At 37.6% G+C, this 16,186-nt stretch overlaps 1 protein-coding gene across 1 annotated transcript; it reads left to right on the plus strand.

Moving 5' to 3' along the window:
- Positions 1-332: 332 nt before the first annotated feature.
- Positions 333-15,952, plus strand: LOC107593863 (receptor-interacting serine/threonine-protein kinase 2-like; the record flags this gene model as incomplete). Its single annotated transcript, XM_016283743.1, has 9 exons — positions 333-560; positions 2,818-2,975; positions 3,741-3,790; positions 5,924-6,085; positions 7,596-7,681; positions 9,613-9,705; positions 9,867-9,960; positions 13,619-13,843; positions 14,965-15,952. Coding segments are annotated over 9 exons (1,479 nt in total), but the record flags the coding sequence as incomplete, so codon positions are not given.
- Between the last annotated feature and the right edge of the window lie 234 nt (positions 15,953-16,186).

Here is a 16,186-nt window from a genome sequence, read left to right on the forward strand (position 1 = left end):
CCACGACCACGTTATCGTTAAATGTCAAACTGTGGTGATTTATTTTATTTCGGCGGTTTGTTTTATGGCGTGATATAAAATGCGTTGTTCGGATTGGGGGCGTGTCTCCAAGCGCGATCCGTAGGACACATTTCTTTTCCATCTGTTGTTTCAGGGACACTTTTAACGGGGATATTTTGACTACATAAATTAGTAGTCACCTAAACGCCCGTCTGTAGATTCGAGCGCCTTCACAACATGTGAGTTAGAGACGTGCGCGATATTGTCTCTGTGAGGGTTTTCAGCTGTAGCAGTGCGCTTTCAGTTCCCCTTTCTACTGAAGCTGAACGGGCCCGTCTCATCTCATAATCTCCTCAAACATGGAGCACACCGGCTGCGTCAACATCTGCAGTCTCACCAGCACCTTACCGGTGATCCCGTATCGGAAACTAACGGACCTGCACTATATCAGTAAGGGAGGCTTCGGGACCGTGTTCAGGGCGCAGCACAGCGACTGGCGCACCACGGTGGCGATCAAGTGCTTGAAACTGGATTCACCGGTTGGTGAGAGGTGGGTTCAAGTCAGCGCACTTTGCTTCCTTATTCGCTCAAATGCACGATGATTGCTGGGCTGTTTATGCGCTGCGATGGTGTCAGTCTGGTATGGCCATAAATGCTGGTTGTTGCAGGATCTGAACTACTATGCAGCACTTGCGTTAAGTATGCGGGCAGACAGCACGCTTTAAAGGCACTGCAGTTGGGAACTGTATGTTCAAGACGTTTGAATGTATTTTCAGTAGGGATATGATGGGCCACGAGCTCTTTTGTGACAAAACCTGACTGTGTTGTGCTAAAAAAGCACCGAGTTACAGCAGCTGAGAAGTTTCTAAGATCATGGAAAACCTGGAAATGTGTTGGGATGTCATTTCCACACCCGGAAAAGACGTGCAAAGAAGTGAAATTCTTAAAAAAATTCTAATAATAAAGCTAAACTTTAAAGTCATGAAAATATTTTGAGTGAAAATTTAAGGCGATTAAAGTTCACTTAAAGGTCTGTCATCTTTTACTCACCCTTATTTTTTTATTTTTTTTCTTCTGTGGAACACTAAAGGAGAATTTCAAGATAAAGTCACTGTTCTAGAGATGCACAATATCTGTATCATAACGTCTATCTATGTTTTTAGAGATTTCTTTTTCAGAATCATCCGGCTTTCACCGTGGACGAAGTGGAGTCCAGCCCGGGGTCGTCACATGTGGTTGCCGCAAGCCCGCCGGACGCTCCTTCGTCGAATCCGCCGGCCGTGCCGTTCTCAAGCCCGCCAGCCTCCACTCACTCAAGGCCTCCGGCCTCCGCTCACTCTAGCTCGCCGTGTGTGACACTGTGTTGTTTTGTTTTGAAAGCGAAACTACTTTGTTTGGTCTTCCAAAAGAGGACACGACTACAAATCAGTGGTTAAGTTGTATTTACAACACTGTTCCAGAACACTTCAACCCAAATATTCAGATGTGTGCAGCGCATTTTATGGAGGACTGTTTCCTGATCCTGGTAGAGTAGACTATAATGCCGGCTGTTCAGACTCACAGACTGTAAGTACGTTTTTTTATATATTTAAAGAATTTGCCACTGACGATTTAAACGTGAGTTTTGAGCAGTGTAGAGTAGTGCTTGTTGTTTGTAATTTCTCCGATCACCGCAACGCGTAAAAAGACAGTATAAGTCATTATAATCCGTAATTATGTCCCCACTGGATGCAACAAATGCCTCGTTTATAATGGGTTTTATAGTTTTTGTCTCGTCGCTCCGGCCGGGACACGGCATCGCGGCATTACACGGGGTGTAACATTTCCGTCACACGCTTGAGGTATTCGGCTAATCACAACGCACTGGATAGCTGGCCAATCAGAGCACACCTTGCTTTTCAGACTGATGAGCTTTGTAAAAATTGACGCGTTTCAGAAAGGCGGGGCATAGAGGAGAAACGATAATGTACAGTATGTGGAAAAATAATGTGTTTTTTTAACCTTAAACGGCATAAACACACTTAAAAGTGTCTGTCCTCTAACTGAACTAGGCTAAATTATTTTTGTTACTATAAAAAAATCAAAACGACGGTGTGGGGGGCGGTGCCGTCGGTAGCCAAATGACGTAACTGGTGTTGCGGCTTAACCGAAAACACCGTCTATCGCAGCAAGCCTAGACTGGAACTCTAAAGCTTCAAAAAAGGACACAAAAGTATCATGGAAGTGCTCCATGTGATTTGTGTGCAGTAATTCAAGTTTTTTAAAGCCATAGAATAGTTTTGCATGTAGAGCAGACTGACATTTTAGTTGTTATTCACTAAAAAGTCTGACATGCAGCCTTTAAAACCCATGTCTTCTTTCATTGTAATTGGAAATGGATAAAAAATGCTAGCACAACATTTTGTTTCTGTTGTTTTACAAAAAAGTTTGAAAAAAAACAAGGGTTAGAAAATGCTGATGAATGTAGTACAGTGGTGCCCTTTTTAATTTTGTATCTTGACAGACACCGTTGGAAAACCTATATTGTTTTTTTTTTTAATTCAACCATTAATCAGCATAAATTTTGAAAGTATTTTTAAAGTATGTAATATATTTGGTCACACTTCAGTTTGGGGACCAATTCTCTCTATTAAGTGGCTGTTAACTATGATTTTTGCTTCTGTGAACTCCAATATGCCAGTAGTAGGCATGCTAATAAGCAACTCGTTAATAGTGAGAATCGGTTCCTAAACTAATGTGTTGCCATATATTTTGTTGGGATTTCACATTGGATTTTCTGATCTAATGTGCATCTTGTATGTCTGTGTTTGTGAATAGATAGCTGATTTTGGCTTATCTAAATGGCGCCAGCTCTCTATCACTAAAGGGTCCGGCTCCAAACCTGCTGAAATGGGAGGCACGGTCATCTATATGCCACCTGAGGAGTATGAACCTTCCAAGAACCGCAGAGCTGATGTCAAATATGACGTGTACAGGTCAGTTTCTGTAGATTTGATAAAGCTTCCAGTTTCGACCAGATGGGTGAACTTCTCCGTTCCAAATTCTTTCAACTACATGCTATTAATGTACTGCTCTCTCTCAGTTCCTGTATTTTTTGAGGGGGCATCTCCTTAAGACGTTCAGATGTCCTTATTGCACCATGGCCCGAGTCTAATGCTGACTCCGCAAAATTCCTGTCAGATGAGGGACATGTTCCACCCTTAACTCATTTTCAGAGTTCATATGGTGAGCCTGGAAATGTCAGGGAATTTAAAAAGTGATTTCCAGGCCTGTAAAAGTCATGAAACGTTTCTAGTTATTCTTACCTCTAAAATATTTTATCATCTATAAATCTATAAAATCCTCATCCAAGGCATAAGTGAATGGAAAAACAACAGATGTGCAAACTCGTTGATTGGGAGGGAGGAATATAGGAAATAATGGAAATGATAAAATACTTTACCAATTCTTCAGAACAAAGAGAGAGGCTGGGAAACAGAACAAAAAATTAAACCAGTTCCTGGGTTTAATCAAAGCTCACCAGAACTACCCATGAAAGAGGCCCTTATTTTGTCCTTCACTGCTCTGGTCAAAAAAAGGGAAGTGATTTAGAAGCTAAATGTCAACCTGTCTTAGTCAGAGGGCATGTTGAAATTATTACACAGATGGGACAGTGTGAGATTTATCTCCAGAGGGGGATTGCCAGATGTGGATGCAGCAGTGAAACCGTTCTCTCATCTGTTCTGTGCTTCCTTTTTCAGTTACGCCATCATCATGTGGGAAGTGCTTTCAAGACGGATACCATATGAAGGTAGGGTCCATCATGAATTGTAGAAAAGTGTACCAATGGGTTCCACAACAGTCACATAGCTCATATGTCTTATGTTACATTCTGAAAAATGTCACATTCTTGAAAATAGTGAATAACGCATTCTTTTTATTCAGATCTTTTCTGTGAATCTAGTAATCTGGTTTAAAAAACCATTCACGAATCAGACTGAATATCAGTTCTTGGGTTAACAGTCTTTCAGAGTGTTTTCTTAATAAAGCACAAATATAGAAATATGTTTACAGCTTGACTGTATGACATTTTTATCAGCAGTCACATGAAAAGAGTTTATTCAAAGCATTTTTATTAAAACATGCAAAAACTTCAGCCAAGATACGTAGGGTCATTTTAGATTTATACATTTTTAATGCTAATTATATTTGGGTTTTAAATTACATTGTTATTTTGAGCTGATTCCATTGAGTTGATTCAAGAGCAGATTCTTCTCTTTGTGTGTTTAAGACAACAAAGCATATTTCCTCATTTGTGCATCACTGTGCTTGTGGTGAAGATCTTTAATGTTGACTATTTTGTATCATGAACACTAATATCAGTATGAGTGGAAGCAACAAAGAAATTAGAACTGGAAGACACGAGACCGCAATAACCACCCCAATTAACTTTTTAACTAGTTAAAAAAAGGGCATAATAAACTGCAGGATGCATCTGCATATGGTTTTATTGGACCTTTATTAGACCTGTATTATGCCATGCTTAAAATAGCAAAACCTAATTTTCATTAAGTTATAAAGACTTTCTTTGACATGGATGAAATACTGTACTAAAATACTCTGAAAGTTTTCCCTGCTTATTTTATTCAGTACAGCACATAACAGCAGGGTTATTAAAGTTAACTAAAACTGTAAAAAAAAATCTGTTACTTCAAATAAAATCTGAGTTGATTCAAGAGCAGATTCTTCTCTTTGTGTGTTTAAGACAACAAAGCATATTTCCTCATTTGTGCATCACTGTGCTTGTGGTGAAGATCTTTAATGTTGACTATTTTGTATCATGAACACTAATATCAGTATGAGTGGAAGCAACAAAGAAATTAGAACTGGAAGACACGAGACCGCAATAACCACCCCAATTAACTTTTTAACTAGTTAAAAAAAGGGCATAATAAACTGCAGGATGCATCTGCATATGGTTTTATTGGACCTTTATTAGACCTGTATTATGCCATGCTTAAAATAGCAAAACCAAATTTTCATTAAGTTATAAAGACTTTCTTTGACATGGATGAAATACTGTACTAAAATACTCTGAAAGTTTTCCCTGCTTATTTTATTCAGTACAGCACATAACAGCAGGGTTATTAAAGTTAACTAAAACTGTAAACAAAAATCTGTTACTTCAAATAAAATTAATGTTAACTGGAAAACAAAAAAAACTTTAATCTGATTTTATTTCAGCTAGTTGCCAAGGCAAAGTGGTCACACTTTAGTTTGGGGGCCAGTTCTCACTGTTAACTAACTATTAACCAAGATTCCGCCACAGTAAACTCCTAATTTGCTGCTTATTAATAATTAGTAAGGTAGTTGATAAATTTAGGTATGTTGTGGATTAAAGGATCTAGAATATGCTCATGCAGAATAATGCATTAATATGTGCTTTATAAGTACTAATAAACAGTCAATGTGCTAGTAACAAGCATGCTAATAAGCAACTAGTTAATATAGAGAATTGGTCCCTAAATTAAAGTGTTACTGGCAAAGTTTCTCGTTTTCATTTAGTTTAACTTGATATACTAAAATGACTAAAACGAAAAAAAATTTTTTTTTTAATTTGTAAATTAACAAAAAACTGCACAACAAAATTACTAAAACGTCAACTAAAATTAAAAGGAAAACTAAAATATAAAAATAAAAACGAAACTAAACTATACTAGTATTTGAAACTAACACAGCAACCAGTGAAGTCAGAATCATTGTGCAGCCCTACTCACGCAACACTAAGCACATTTTGCTGTGTCATGTTTTTGATACCAAAAAAAGATGACACAGATTTCCTCATGGATACTTCCTCCTCCGTTTCATAATCTGCAGCAGTCCGTCTTTCCAGGCAGCATTCTTCAATTCTCTGACACTGTCCTCTTGTTCTCTCTGTGAGCAGAGGCCACCAATCCCATGCAGATCATGTTCAGCGTTCTCCGCGGATCGCGACCCGACACGGACCTGGACAGTCTGCCAGCAGACATCCCCAGCCGAGAGACCCTCATTAACCTCATGACCTGCGGCTGGACCGCCAACCCAGATGAACGGCCCTCCTTCCTCAGTGAGTGTCGGCCCCACCTTTGACCTTTCCCCTGATTTTCACAATCCCTCTGAACTTGTTTGCTTCATGCTGTCACAATCCAATAGGGTGACCTGTTCTTGTGGTTTGTTAATTAATTTAAATGTCTAACCACAATTCAGTCATTGGTCTTTACTGGCAATTTTGTCATATCATGATAAAAGTTAGTGTTACAAGACAAGTAGAAATGTTGAGTCATTACAAGTAAAGTTTTCTCTTTTACAAACCCTGCAACAGATCAGGGGAATGAGGAAATGACTGTGAACCGACAGAGAGCAGTGGGGTCATCTTCATGTGTCATTCATCTAGAATTGTCTATTAACCAGATAAGGTTTAATAAATCAGTAATTAAAGCAAACCGTGTGAAAGTCTAATATCTAGATTTAGGCATTGATTATTTTTTTAACATGCCCCATTAACAATAGACAATTTTATTTCCTAGTAAGCAGCAGGCTATGTTGAGTAAGATCTTTTGGCACAGACGTGAGTTCATTTGTGTACTATTACTATTATATTAAATAAAACGCAAGCATAACTTGAGCTTGTGTTAACCACAGACCTTATTTCAGGCATTTAACCAAAAACCTATTTAAAAAAAAAAAAGCCATTCAGAAAATTCAACTGAAATTACTCAAATGCTTACTTGTTTCCGGGTTTTGGCCTACAAAAGTGCATCATCCTGCATTACTGTATTGGTGTGAACTCAACTCTAGGTAGTGAACCATTATTGATGGTGTGCAAGTTATAACAGGGTTTCCCAAACTGAGATTCAGAACTGTTGAAAAGCTGATAATTAAATCATAAAAATGTAAAATAAAGGTGAATATTTGTAAAATAAAAAGTAAAACGCTTACTAAAAAAGATGAAATATCAATTAATTAAATAATAAATATTTTATTTGTTTAGCTGCTTTGTCACATTTTAAGTGCGAGCACTCTCTCTGAGATTCCTCAAAGAAAATTTGCGTGCGAGCGGAGAGATTCGCGCTCGCGAATTATATTAATGTGCTTTCGGGCTACAATAATGCAGTCTCGACATTTGTCATTAAAATAATGCCATATTTATTTGAGGTCAAATGAGTTTAGCTGACAGAAAAAGTTTGGGAATGCTTTGTGTGGTGCTAATTTTAGATATTGTTTATTTGTTTTTGTTTTACTCAAAGCTGCAGTCTGTACCTTTTTTGTGTTCAAAATTTACATAATTTATCCATTTTCCAAACCGTGTTTTTGGCTTATCCTGATTCACTATGGTACACCTATAATAAGTTTTTATATTCTGACTATTTTAGACTGGTTCTGGTTGGAATCGCTGCGGAGTACCTGCGTGATTCGTCATAGACATAAACAGGGAGAAGTAGCTGCAGCTACAATGTTCTTCCGCAAGACACATGCAGTTCTGTTTATTAACCGCTAGAGAGCCAAATGTTACGGACTGCAGCTTTAATTAATTATTTTGTAGCTTAATAGCTGCTTTGTCTTTCATGTTTGTACAGATTGTCTTATTGAACTGGAGCCCATGATGAGAAGATTTGATGAGATTGATTTCTTGGAAGCAGTGTTGGAAGTCAAACGAAGTAAGGTGAGTCTTTAAGGGTTAGACTGACTTTGCATGGATGAATTATGAATGGAGACTTGAGCTTGTGTTAACCACAGACCTTATTTCAGGCATTTAACCAAAAACCTATTTAAAAAAAAAAAAGCCATTCAGAAAATTCAACTGAAATTACTCAAATGCTTACTTGTTTCCGGGTTTTGGCCTACAAAAGTGCATCATCCTGCATTACTGTATTGGTGTGAACTCAACTCTAGGTAGTGAACCATTATTGATGGTGTGCAAGTTATAACAGGGTTTCCCAAACTGAGATTCAGAACTGTTGAAAAGCTGATAATTAAATCATAAAAATGTAAAATAAAGGTGAATATTTGTAAAATAAAAAGTAAAACGCTTACTAAAAAAGATGAAATATCAATTAATTAAATAATAAATATTTTATTTGTTTAGCTGCTTTGTCACATTTTAAGTGCGAGCACTCTCTCTGAGATTCCTCAAAGAAAATTTGCGTGCGAGCGGAGAGATTCGCGCTCGCGCATTATATTAATGTGCTTTCGGGCTACAATAATGCAGTCTCGACATTTGTCATTAAAATAATGCCATATTTATTTGAGGTCAAATGAGTTTAGCTGACAGAAAAAGTTTGGGAATGCTTTGTGTGGTGCTAATTTTAGATATTGTTTATTTGTTTTTGTTTTACTCAAAGCTGCAGTCTGTACCTTTTTTGTGTTCAAAATTTACATAATTTATCCATTTTCCAAACCGTGTTTTTGGCTTATCCTGATTCACTATGGTACACCTATAATAAGTTTTTATATTCTGATATATATATTTATTTTAGACTGGTTCTGGTTGGAATCGCTGCGGAGTACCTGCGTGATTCGTCATAGACATAAACAGGGAGAAGTAGCTGAGTGAACCATTATTGATGGTGTGCAAGTTATAACAGGGTTTCCCAAACTGAGATTCAGAACTGTTGAAAAGCTGATAATTAAATCATAAAAATGTAAAATAAAGGTGAATATTTGTAAAATAAAAAGTAAAACGCTTACTAAAAAAGATGAAATATCAATTAATTAAATAATAAATATTTTATTTGTTTAGCTGCTTTGTCACATTTTAAGTGCGAGCACTCTCTCTGAGATTCCTCAAAGAAAATTTGCGTGCGAGCGGAGAGATTCGCGCTCGCGCATTATATTAATGTGCTTTCGGGCTACAATAATGCAGTCTCGACATTTGTCATTAAAATAATGCCATATTTATTTGAGGTCAAATGAGTTTAGCTGACAGAAAAAGTTTGGGAATGCTTTGTGTGGTGCTAATTTTAGATATTGTTTATTTGTTTTTGTTTTACTCAAAGCTGCAGTCTGTACCTTTTTTGTGTTCAAAATTTACATAATTTATCCATTTTCCAAACCGTGTTTTTGGCTTATCCTGATTCACTATGGTACACCTATAATAAGTTTTTATATTCTGACTATTTTAGACTGGTTCTGGTTGGAATCGCTGCGGAGTACCTGCGTGATTCGTCATAGACATAAACAGGGAGAAGTAGCTCCAGCTACAATGTTCTTCCGCAAGACACATGCAGTTCTGTTTATTAACCGCTAGAGAGCCAAATGTTACGGACTGCAGCTTTAATTAATTATTTTGTAGCTTAATAGCTGCTTTGTCTTTCATGTTTGCACAGATTGTCTTATTGAACTGGAGCCCATGATGAGAAGATTTGATGAGATTGATTTCTTGGAAGCAGTGTTGGAAGTCAAACGAAGTAAGGTGAGTCTTTAAGGGTTAGACTGACTTTGCATGGATGAATTATGAATGGAGAACTTTAATTTGAATGCCTATTTTTGTCTACATTGAGTAAATGGAAATAATTTGATTGTATCTTCTGGCTCTTAGGTAAAAAACAACAACAATTGAATTAATTATGATTTCTCATGCATTCCTTTCCTCAGTATATGAGGCCATCAAGCTGCTGCTCATCGACTCAAACAAACGGAAAAAGAATTGAGGAAAAGATTGTGAAGGAGCAAAATGTCCCTTGGCCAGTAAGTTACCTTTATATATACAGTATATACTGTGTATATATATATATATATATAAATAAATATATATATATATGCAAGTCCTGGGTTGTTGATGATTCCGTATTTAAGCAGAGATAAGAGCAGTCTGGTGAGTGTCTTAATTTTTTCATGTTACATGACAGGACAACAGTTCCACATCTGGATCAGGATCCTGCTCTTCCCAGGAAGCAGAAATGTCCCATCCGGGCTTCCTTACCATATCAAATCCCTCTCGAGGCAAGGACTAATTTCTTCTAAAAGCGATAGATCACCCAAAAATGAAATTCTTCCATCATTTACTCACCTTCGTGTTGTTCACTAATTGTGTGACTTAAAAGGTTAGTTCACCCAAAAATGTCACCCTCAAGTCATCCTAGGTGTATATGACTTTCTTCTTTCAGACGAATCCAGTCGGAGTTATATTAAAAATTGTCTTTGATCTTTCAAGCTGTTTAATGGCACTCATCATGTGTTGTATGCATCAGTCCAAAAGAAGTTAAATAAAAAGCGCCCATCCAAAAAAAGTGTCTCACACAGCTCCGGGGGGTGAACTTCTGCAGCCTTCTGTAGCGAATCGATGCGTTTTTGTAAGAAAAATATCCATAACGTAATAATCACTTTAATGCCAACAGTTGTACACGGAAGCAGCTCCGGGCGGATGACGTATGAGGTCAACGTTGCGCATGCGCCAGTGAGTCTCGTGAAAACCAACGTTTGTTAACAGAAGCAAAGGAAGCAAAGTTTCCTTACTTTAGCAAAGGAAAACCAGTCTCCTCTTGGCTTATATCGAAATCCTCCGACATTCTTCTTTACAAATCCTCGTTTTGTACTTCTAATTAGTGACCGTTGTTTTGTTTTGATCTCTCCCCTGCGCTTCCGCGTGCGTCACTTATGAGCGGCGCATGCGCAACGCCGACCTACATACGTCGTCCTCCCGGAACTGCTTCCGTGTACAACAGTGAGCGCAAGTTACATTAAAGTGATTATTACGTTTTGAATATGGATATTTTTCTTACAAAAATGCATCGATTCGCTACAGGAGGGCTTTGTTCACTCCCCGGAGCCATGTGAGAGACTTTTTTTTAAATGGACGGGCGCTTTTTATTTAACTTCTTTTGAACTGATGCATGCAAAACCCGCTGAGTGCCATGAAACAGCTTGAAAGATCAAAGACCATTTTTAATATAACTCCGACTTGATTCGTCTGAAAGAAGAAAGTCATATACACCTAGGATGACTTGAGGGTGAGTAATATATGGGCTAATTTTCATTTTTGGGTGAACTAACCCTTTAATTTCTTCCATGGAAATAAATTGCTGAATGGAAAAAAATCACAATATGGCTTTTCACATTTGAAATAGTTAAACCCTGTGTCATAAACAGAATCCTGGGTTATTTTGTTTTTAATTTTCATACTTTAACTGTGTATAACCATTAATCCTGGTTTTTCATAAGCTGATGTTTCAGTCTATACATTCCTAAACTCTGGGTTAACATTCTTATTTGGATATATGTGACCATGGACCACAAAATCAGTCATAAGGGTCAGTTCTTTGAAATTGAGATTCATACATCAAAGCTGAATAAGCTTTCCATTGATGTATGGTTTGTTAGGATAGGACAATAATTGAACATGATCTTTACTTAATATCCTCATGATTTTTGACATTGTTGGCTATTGCTACAAATATACCCATGATACTTATGACTGGTTTTGTGCTCCAAGGTCACATATGTGGTCTCAGTGTCATTGATTGGATGAATGAACGTACATAAATTATCTAGCATTGCACATCCTCGTATTATATATTGCCGACTGATATTTTCCTGAATGGACTATAAAGGTAAGAATAAAACAATCTCTTCTTCACTCCAATTCATGTGTTTTTCATCACCATTTGTCATTTTTTCCCTTAAATGCTGAAACAGATGTTTATATATTGCACAGTGTTTCTGTGACTGTGCAAAGCATGTGAATATGGATTGGGTTAGACGTGTGTTGCTAAGCATCTAGTCATAATCAGTTTTGGGTGTAACACGTTACTAAGTAATTAAATTACTTATCCACTGAAAAAGTAAAGTAAGGTATTACTGTTCATTTTTAGGTAATTTAATCACAGTTACTTATAAAGTACTTGCGTTACATACTGTAAATATTTTCAACAGTTCTAAAATCAATTTTGAATTTGAAATCTAAATTTACAATCTAAAGATAAAATTGAATGCAGCATCTTTAACCATCTGCACGCCGGCACGTTCACTTTCAGTTTTTCCTGATTCACAGAGAAACCTTGAATACTCAGATACAGATAAGACTAAAATCAATCGAATCTAAAAAGGGCCTACTTTTATTTGTGTACACTGACAATAACAACAAAACATTGTGCTTTTGTAAAATAAACAAAACAAACGGTGGGCTTTCTGCCGTCTCGGTCTCCGTGAGCAACTTTCTACGCATCACAAATATGAACTCAGCGAATACTTGACACAGAGACATGAGAAATATGTCTATAGAAAGCTTGAAGCATCTACTTTTAAATGAACAAATTCAAGTCGAAAACTAATATTCCTGATTATGTAAACCGTATGAAAGCGAGGTACAGTCTTTCCCGTATCTGAAAGCTTAGTTTACTTTTAAATTAACACATTCAAATCAAAAACGAATATTCTCTGATTATGTAATCCATATGAAACTAAAGCGAGGTACAGTCTTTCCCCTATCTGAAGCTTGAAGTCTGTCTACTTTTAAATGAATGAATTCAAATTGAAAACTAATATTATCTGAATATGTAATCTGTATGAAACTAAAATGAGGTACTCACTCTCCTGTATCTGAAAAGCTTGAAGTGTCTACTTTTAAATGAACAAATTCAAATCGAAAAACGGATATTCTGATTATGTAATCCGTATGAAACTAAAGCGAGGTACAGTCTTTCCTGTGTCTCAGTTTATTATATGCAGTCACCTGCGCACAAATGCCCTCGCCTAGATATAAAAAATAGATTTAAAAAAAATCAAGATTAATCTAATTTTCATAGTTTTTGAAAGAAGACCTGCTATGAGGAATAAGCCAGAATTTACCTCAGAAGAACAGCGCGATCTGACGCGGCTTTATTCAGCGGAGGAGATCATTTCTGTAATTTATTCTTATCTACATTATTTAACGTGTTATTTTTAAATAAACCCGTATGGATTTAACTAGTTGTCCTTTTCCTGAACATCTTGCCAAACTGAAATGTACTGTTTAACTTTTCTTAAGCTTTTTTGTTATTCAGATGTTTTGCAGAGTATTTCTATTTGTTAACCAAAGAAGGTTACATTTTTTTATAAAAATGTTTTAAGTATTACAGTTGTTTTAAAGCTAAAAGGCTAAACTATTCTATGTTTGACTCAAATTGAAAGAAAGTTTAATTTCTATTGTCTATGCTTTTTTCCCCCTAAGGTTTATAGGGATTTTAAGATGTACCCTAATTAGCGATTTGAGTAATTATGTTACTTATTGAGTAACTAAATTACTTTTCAGAGTAATTAGTAAAGTAATTTAAACACAGTATTGATGATGTAATTAGTAATAGTAATTAATTACTTTTTGAAAGTAACTTACCCAACACTGATCATAATGTTGTAACACCACATTGTTTTACACCATACACATTTTCACACCACAATGCAGGAGCAAACTCCAGAGCAGAGTTTAATAACTAGGTCATCATGAATGTTCCTTTCGATTGACAATAACCCAGGGTTAAGCGTAGTGTGAAAAGCCCTAATGAGTAAACAATGACAAAATGTTGGGGTAATGTAATCACATGCACCTCATTTATTCATCTTATTTCCATCTGCCCTTTGGATTCTTTTAACTGGCTCGTTTATTGGTGCTGTTCTATATCATCAGGTGTGTCAGGTGCTCAGGCTGGCCCGCAGGCATCATTAATGTCACTTCCACTTGATTCTCCAAAGCCTCTTGTGGACCACTGCTCTCGGAACAACCTCAGTCCCGAATACCAGACGGCGCAGCCTGTGTCCGACCTCAACATACCTTTTAAACCGCATACGCCTCAGAGTGAAAGCGACCTGGCTCTTGCCATACAACCCCTCACGCTGCAGCCACACCCACAAGGTAACCACAGGTTAGCCAAACCTTGAACAGTGCCGAAGCATCTATAAGATAAATTACTATCAACTTTTCTCTTGACTGTCATCTGTATACAATGAATAAACTCTATGAAATTAGTCCCAATGTTGGAAAAATAATTTTCTACCCGATTATACCCACTGTAGAATAGGTAATTCCAGGATGACACAAGTTTTTAATATATGGGGAAGATCCTCCAACATGTTCTCTTTACTGAATCCATTTATCCATTAAGTGTGTTTTGTTAGATTGTGCTGGCCTTAACTCTTTGAGAAAATGTTTTTTATTCAGTTAACTCTTTTGAAGAGATTTTTAACAGAGTTAAAGGGTTAGTTCACCCAAAAATGAAAATTCTGTCATTAATTACTCACCCTCATGTCGTTCCAAAACCGTACGACTTTCGATCATCATTAGAACACAAATTAAGATATTTTTGATGAAATCTGAGAGCTTTCTAACCCTCCATAGACCGCAAGGATATTACCACGATCAAGGCACAGAAACGTAGCAAGGACATCGGTAAAACAGTCCATGTGACATCAGGGGTTCAACCGTAATTTTACGAAGCTACGAGAATACTTTATTACATAAAGTTACAATCTTCTGCCATTTTGGAGAGTACCCCAGAACGTAATCAACGTTGTTTACAGCGCACGCTTTCTACTGAACGTAAACAATGCTGATTATGTTGATTTAAAAATTATGCTTCGTAAAATTACGGTTGAACCTCTGATGTCATTTGGACTGTTTTAATGATGTCCTTGCTACGTTTCTGTGCGTTGATTGTGATAGTATCCTTGCTGTCTATGGGAGGGTCGGAGAGCTCTCAGATTTAATCAAAATATCTTAATTTGTGTTCCGAAGATGAACGAAGGTCTTGCGGGTTTGGAACGACATGAGGGTGAGTAATTAATGACAGGATTTTCATTTTTGGGTGAACTAACCATTTCAGCCAAATACAGTTTTGGAGTTTTTAGCAAAAATAAATGATAAAAACATGATAATAATTCAGCCAAAATATTTCTCGCCAAGAAAATGGCCACAGAAGCTGGAATGGCATTAAACACAAACAAACAAACAAACAAAACTCTTGACTGTCCTTGCAGATTTTGTCACAGCTTCGGACACTCAAGGTCCGGCGGCTCGCTGGATTGCTGCCCGAAGGGAGGACATCGTGCGGCAGATGACGGAGGCGTGTCTCAATCAGAGTTTAGACGCTCTGTTGTCCCGTGAGTTGCTGATGCGCGAGGACTATGAACTGGTCGTGAACCAGCCCACGCGTACCGCCAAAGTGCGGAAGCTTCTGGACACTTGCGAGCGGCATAGCGAGGACTTCTGCCGTGTGGTTGTGCGGAAGCTCCAGGACAACAAACAGATGGGCCTGCATCCCTACCCCGACCTCGGCACCACCAGCCCTCCGCCGCCACCTTATACAGCCCCCAGCGCCCCCTTCCTCTCCCACTCCTTCAACAACACACGAAACTTCTGACCTTCTCCCAGCTCCCAATCACTTCTCTTGAACCGGAGCTCCTTGAGTCCTTCTTTCAGTTAAGGATGGTTCCTGTTCACACGCTCTTACATTTGTTTGTGCTGCTTGGCCGATACGTTGTGTGCCTGGACAAGTGCTTTTGCCCCTGTGGTTAAGGTGTTGGTGCCTATGACACACTTTTTATGGTATCAACTTGAACGCATCGTACAAGGCCGACTATGGTGAAATAATCACTTGGCTTGTGTTGACGTAATGCCTAAATCCTTGATTAAAGGGATGCAAATTTAAGCAGTACGGTGGTTTGACATCGTCACGTTTAAACCTTTATTCCAGCCATCAAAAGAATCTGGTTGCTGCTACTTGGAAAATCAGTGAAACGCCTAAGCAATCGATCCTGCACTTTTTTTCATGCCAGCGAACTTGGTAAAATAGAAGACTTGAGGTAAAGTTATAAAGAAATACACACCCTCCTGTAATGCCAAGTAACGTCCATATTACTGCACAGTTACATGTCTGGACTTGATGATAAACTCATGTGAATCTGTGGTTTCGTTCTTCCTTGTTTCCCACAGCGAGGGCTGTTCGTTGTTTCGCTTTGTGTTGAATGTTGTGTTAGGGTTGGTGGACAGATGCAGACCTTAGTCAGGGTAGATGCAGTTAAGGCTTTGATGGGTTGAAAGTTACATTGTATTCATTGGGTTCAGTCAACAAATACATCTTGAGAATTTGACATGATCTTGAACATCACCTTTTGAACAGATGGTATGTTGCATACTGTGTATCGTGGCCCTTTTTCATTTGCATCACTTTAAATAAGAAGTTTGAAATAAAGTCCATTG

Source organism: Sinocyclocheilus grahami, unplaced genomic scaffold (genome assembly GCF_001515645.1).
Source record: "Sinocyclocheilus grahami isolate Dianchi unplaced genomic scaffold, SAMN03320097.WGS_v1.1 scaffold176.1, whole genome shotgun sequence".
Lineage (NCBI taxonomy): Eukaryota > Metazoa > Chordata > Actinopteri > Cypriniformes > Cyprinidae > Sinocyclocheilus > Sinocyclocheilus grahami.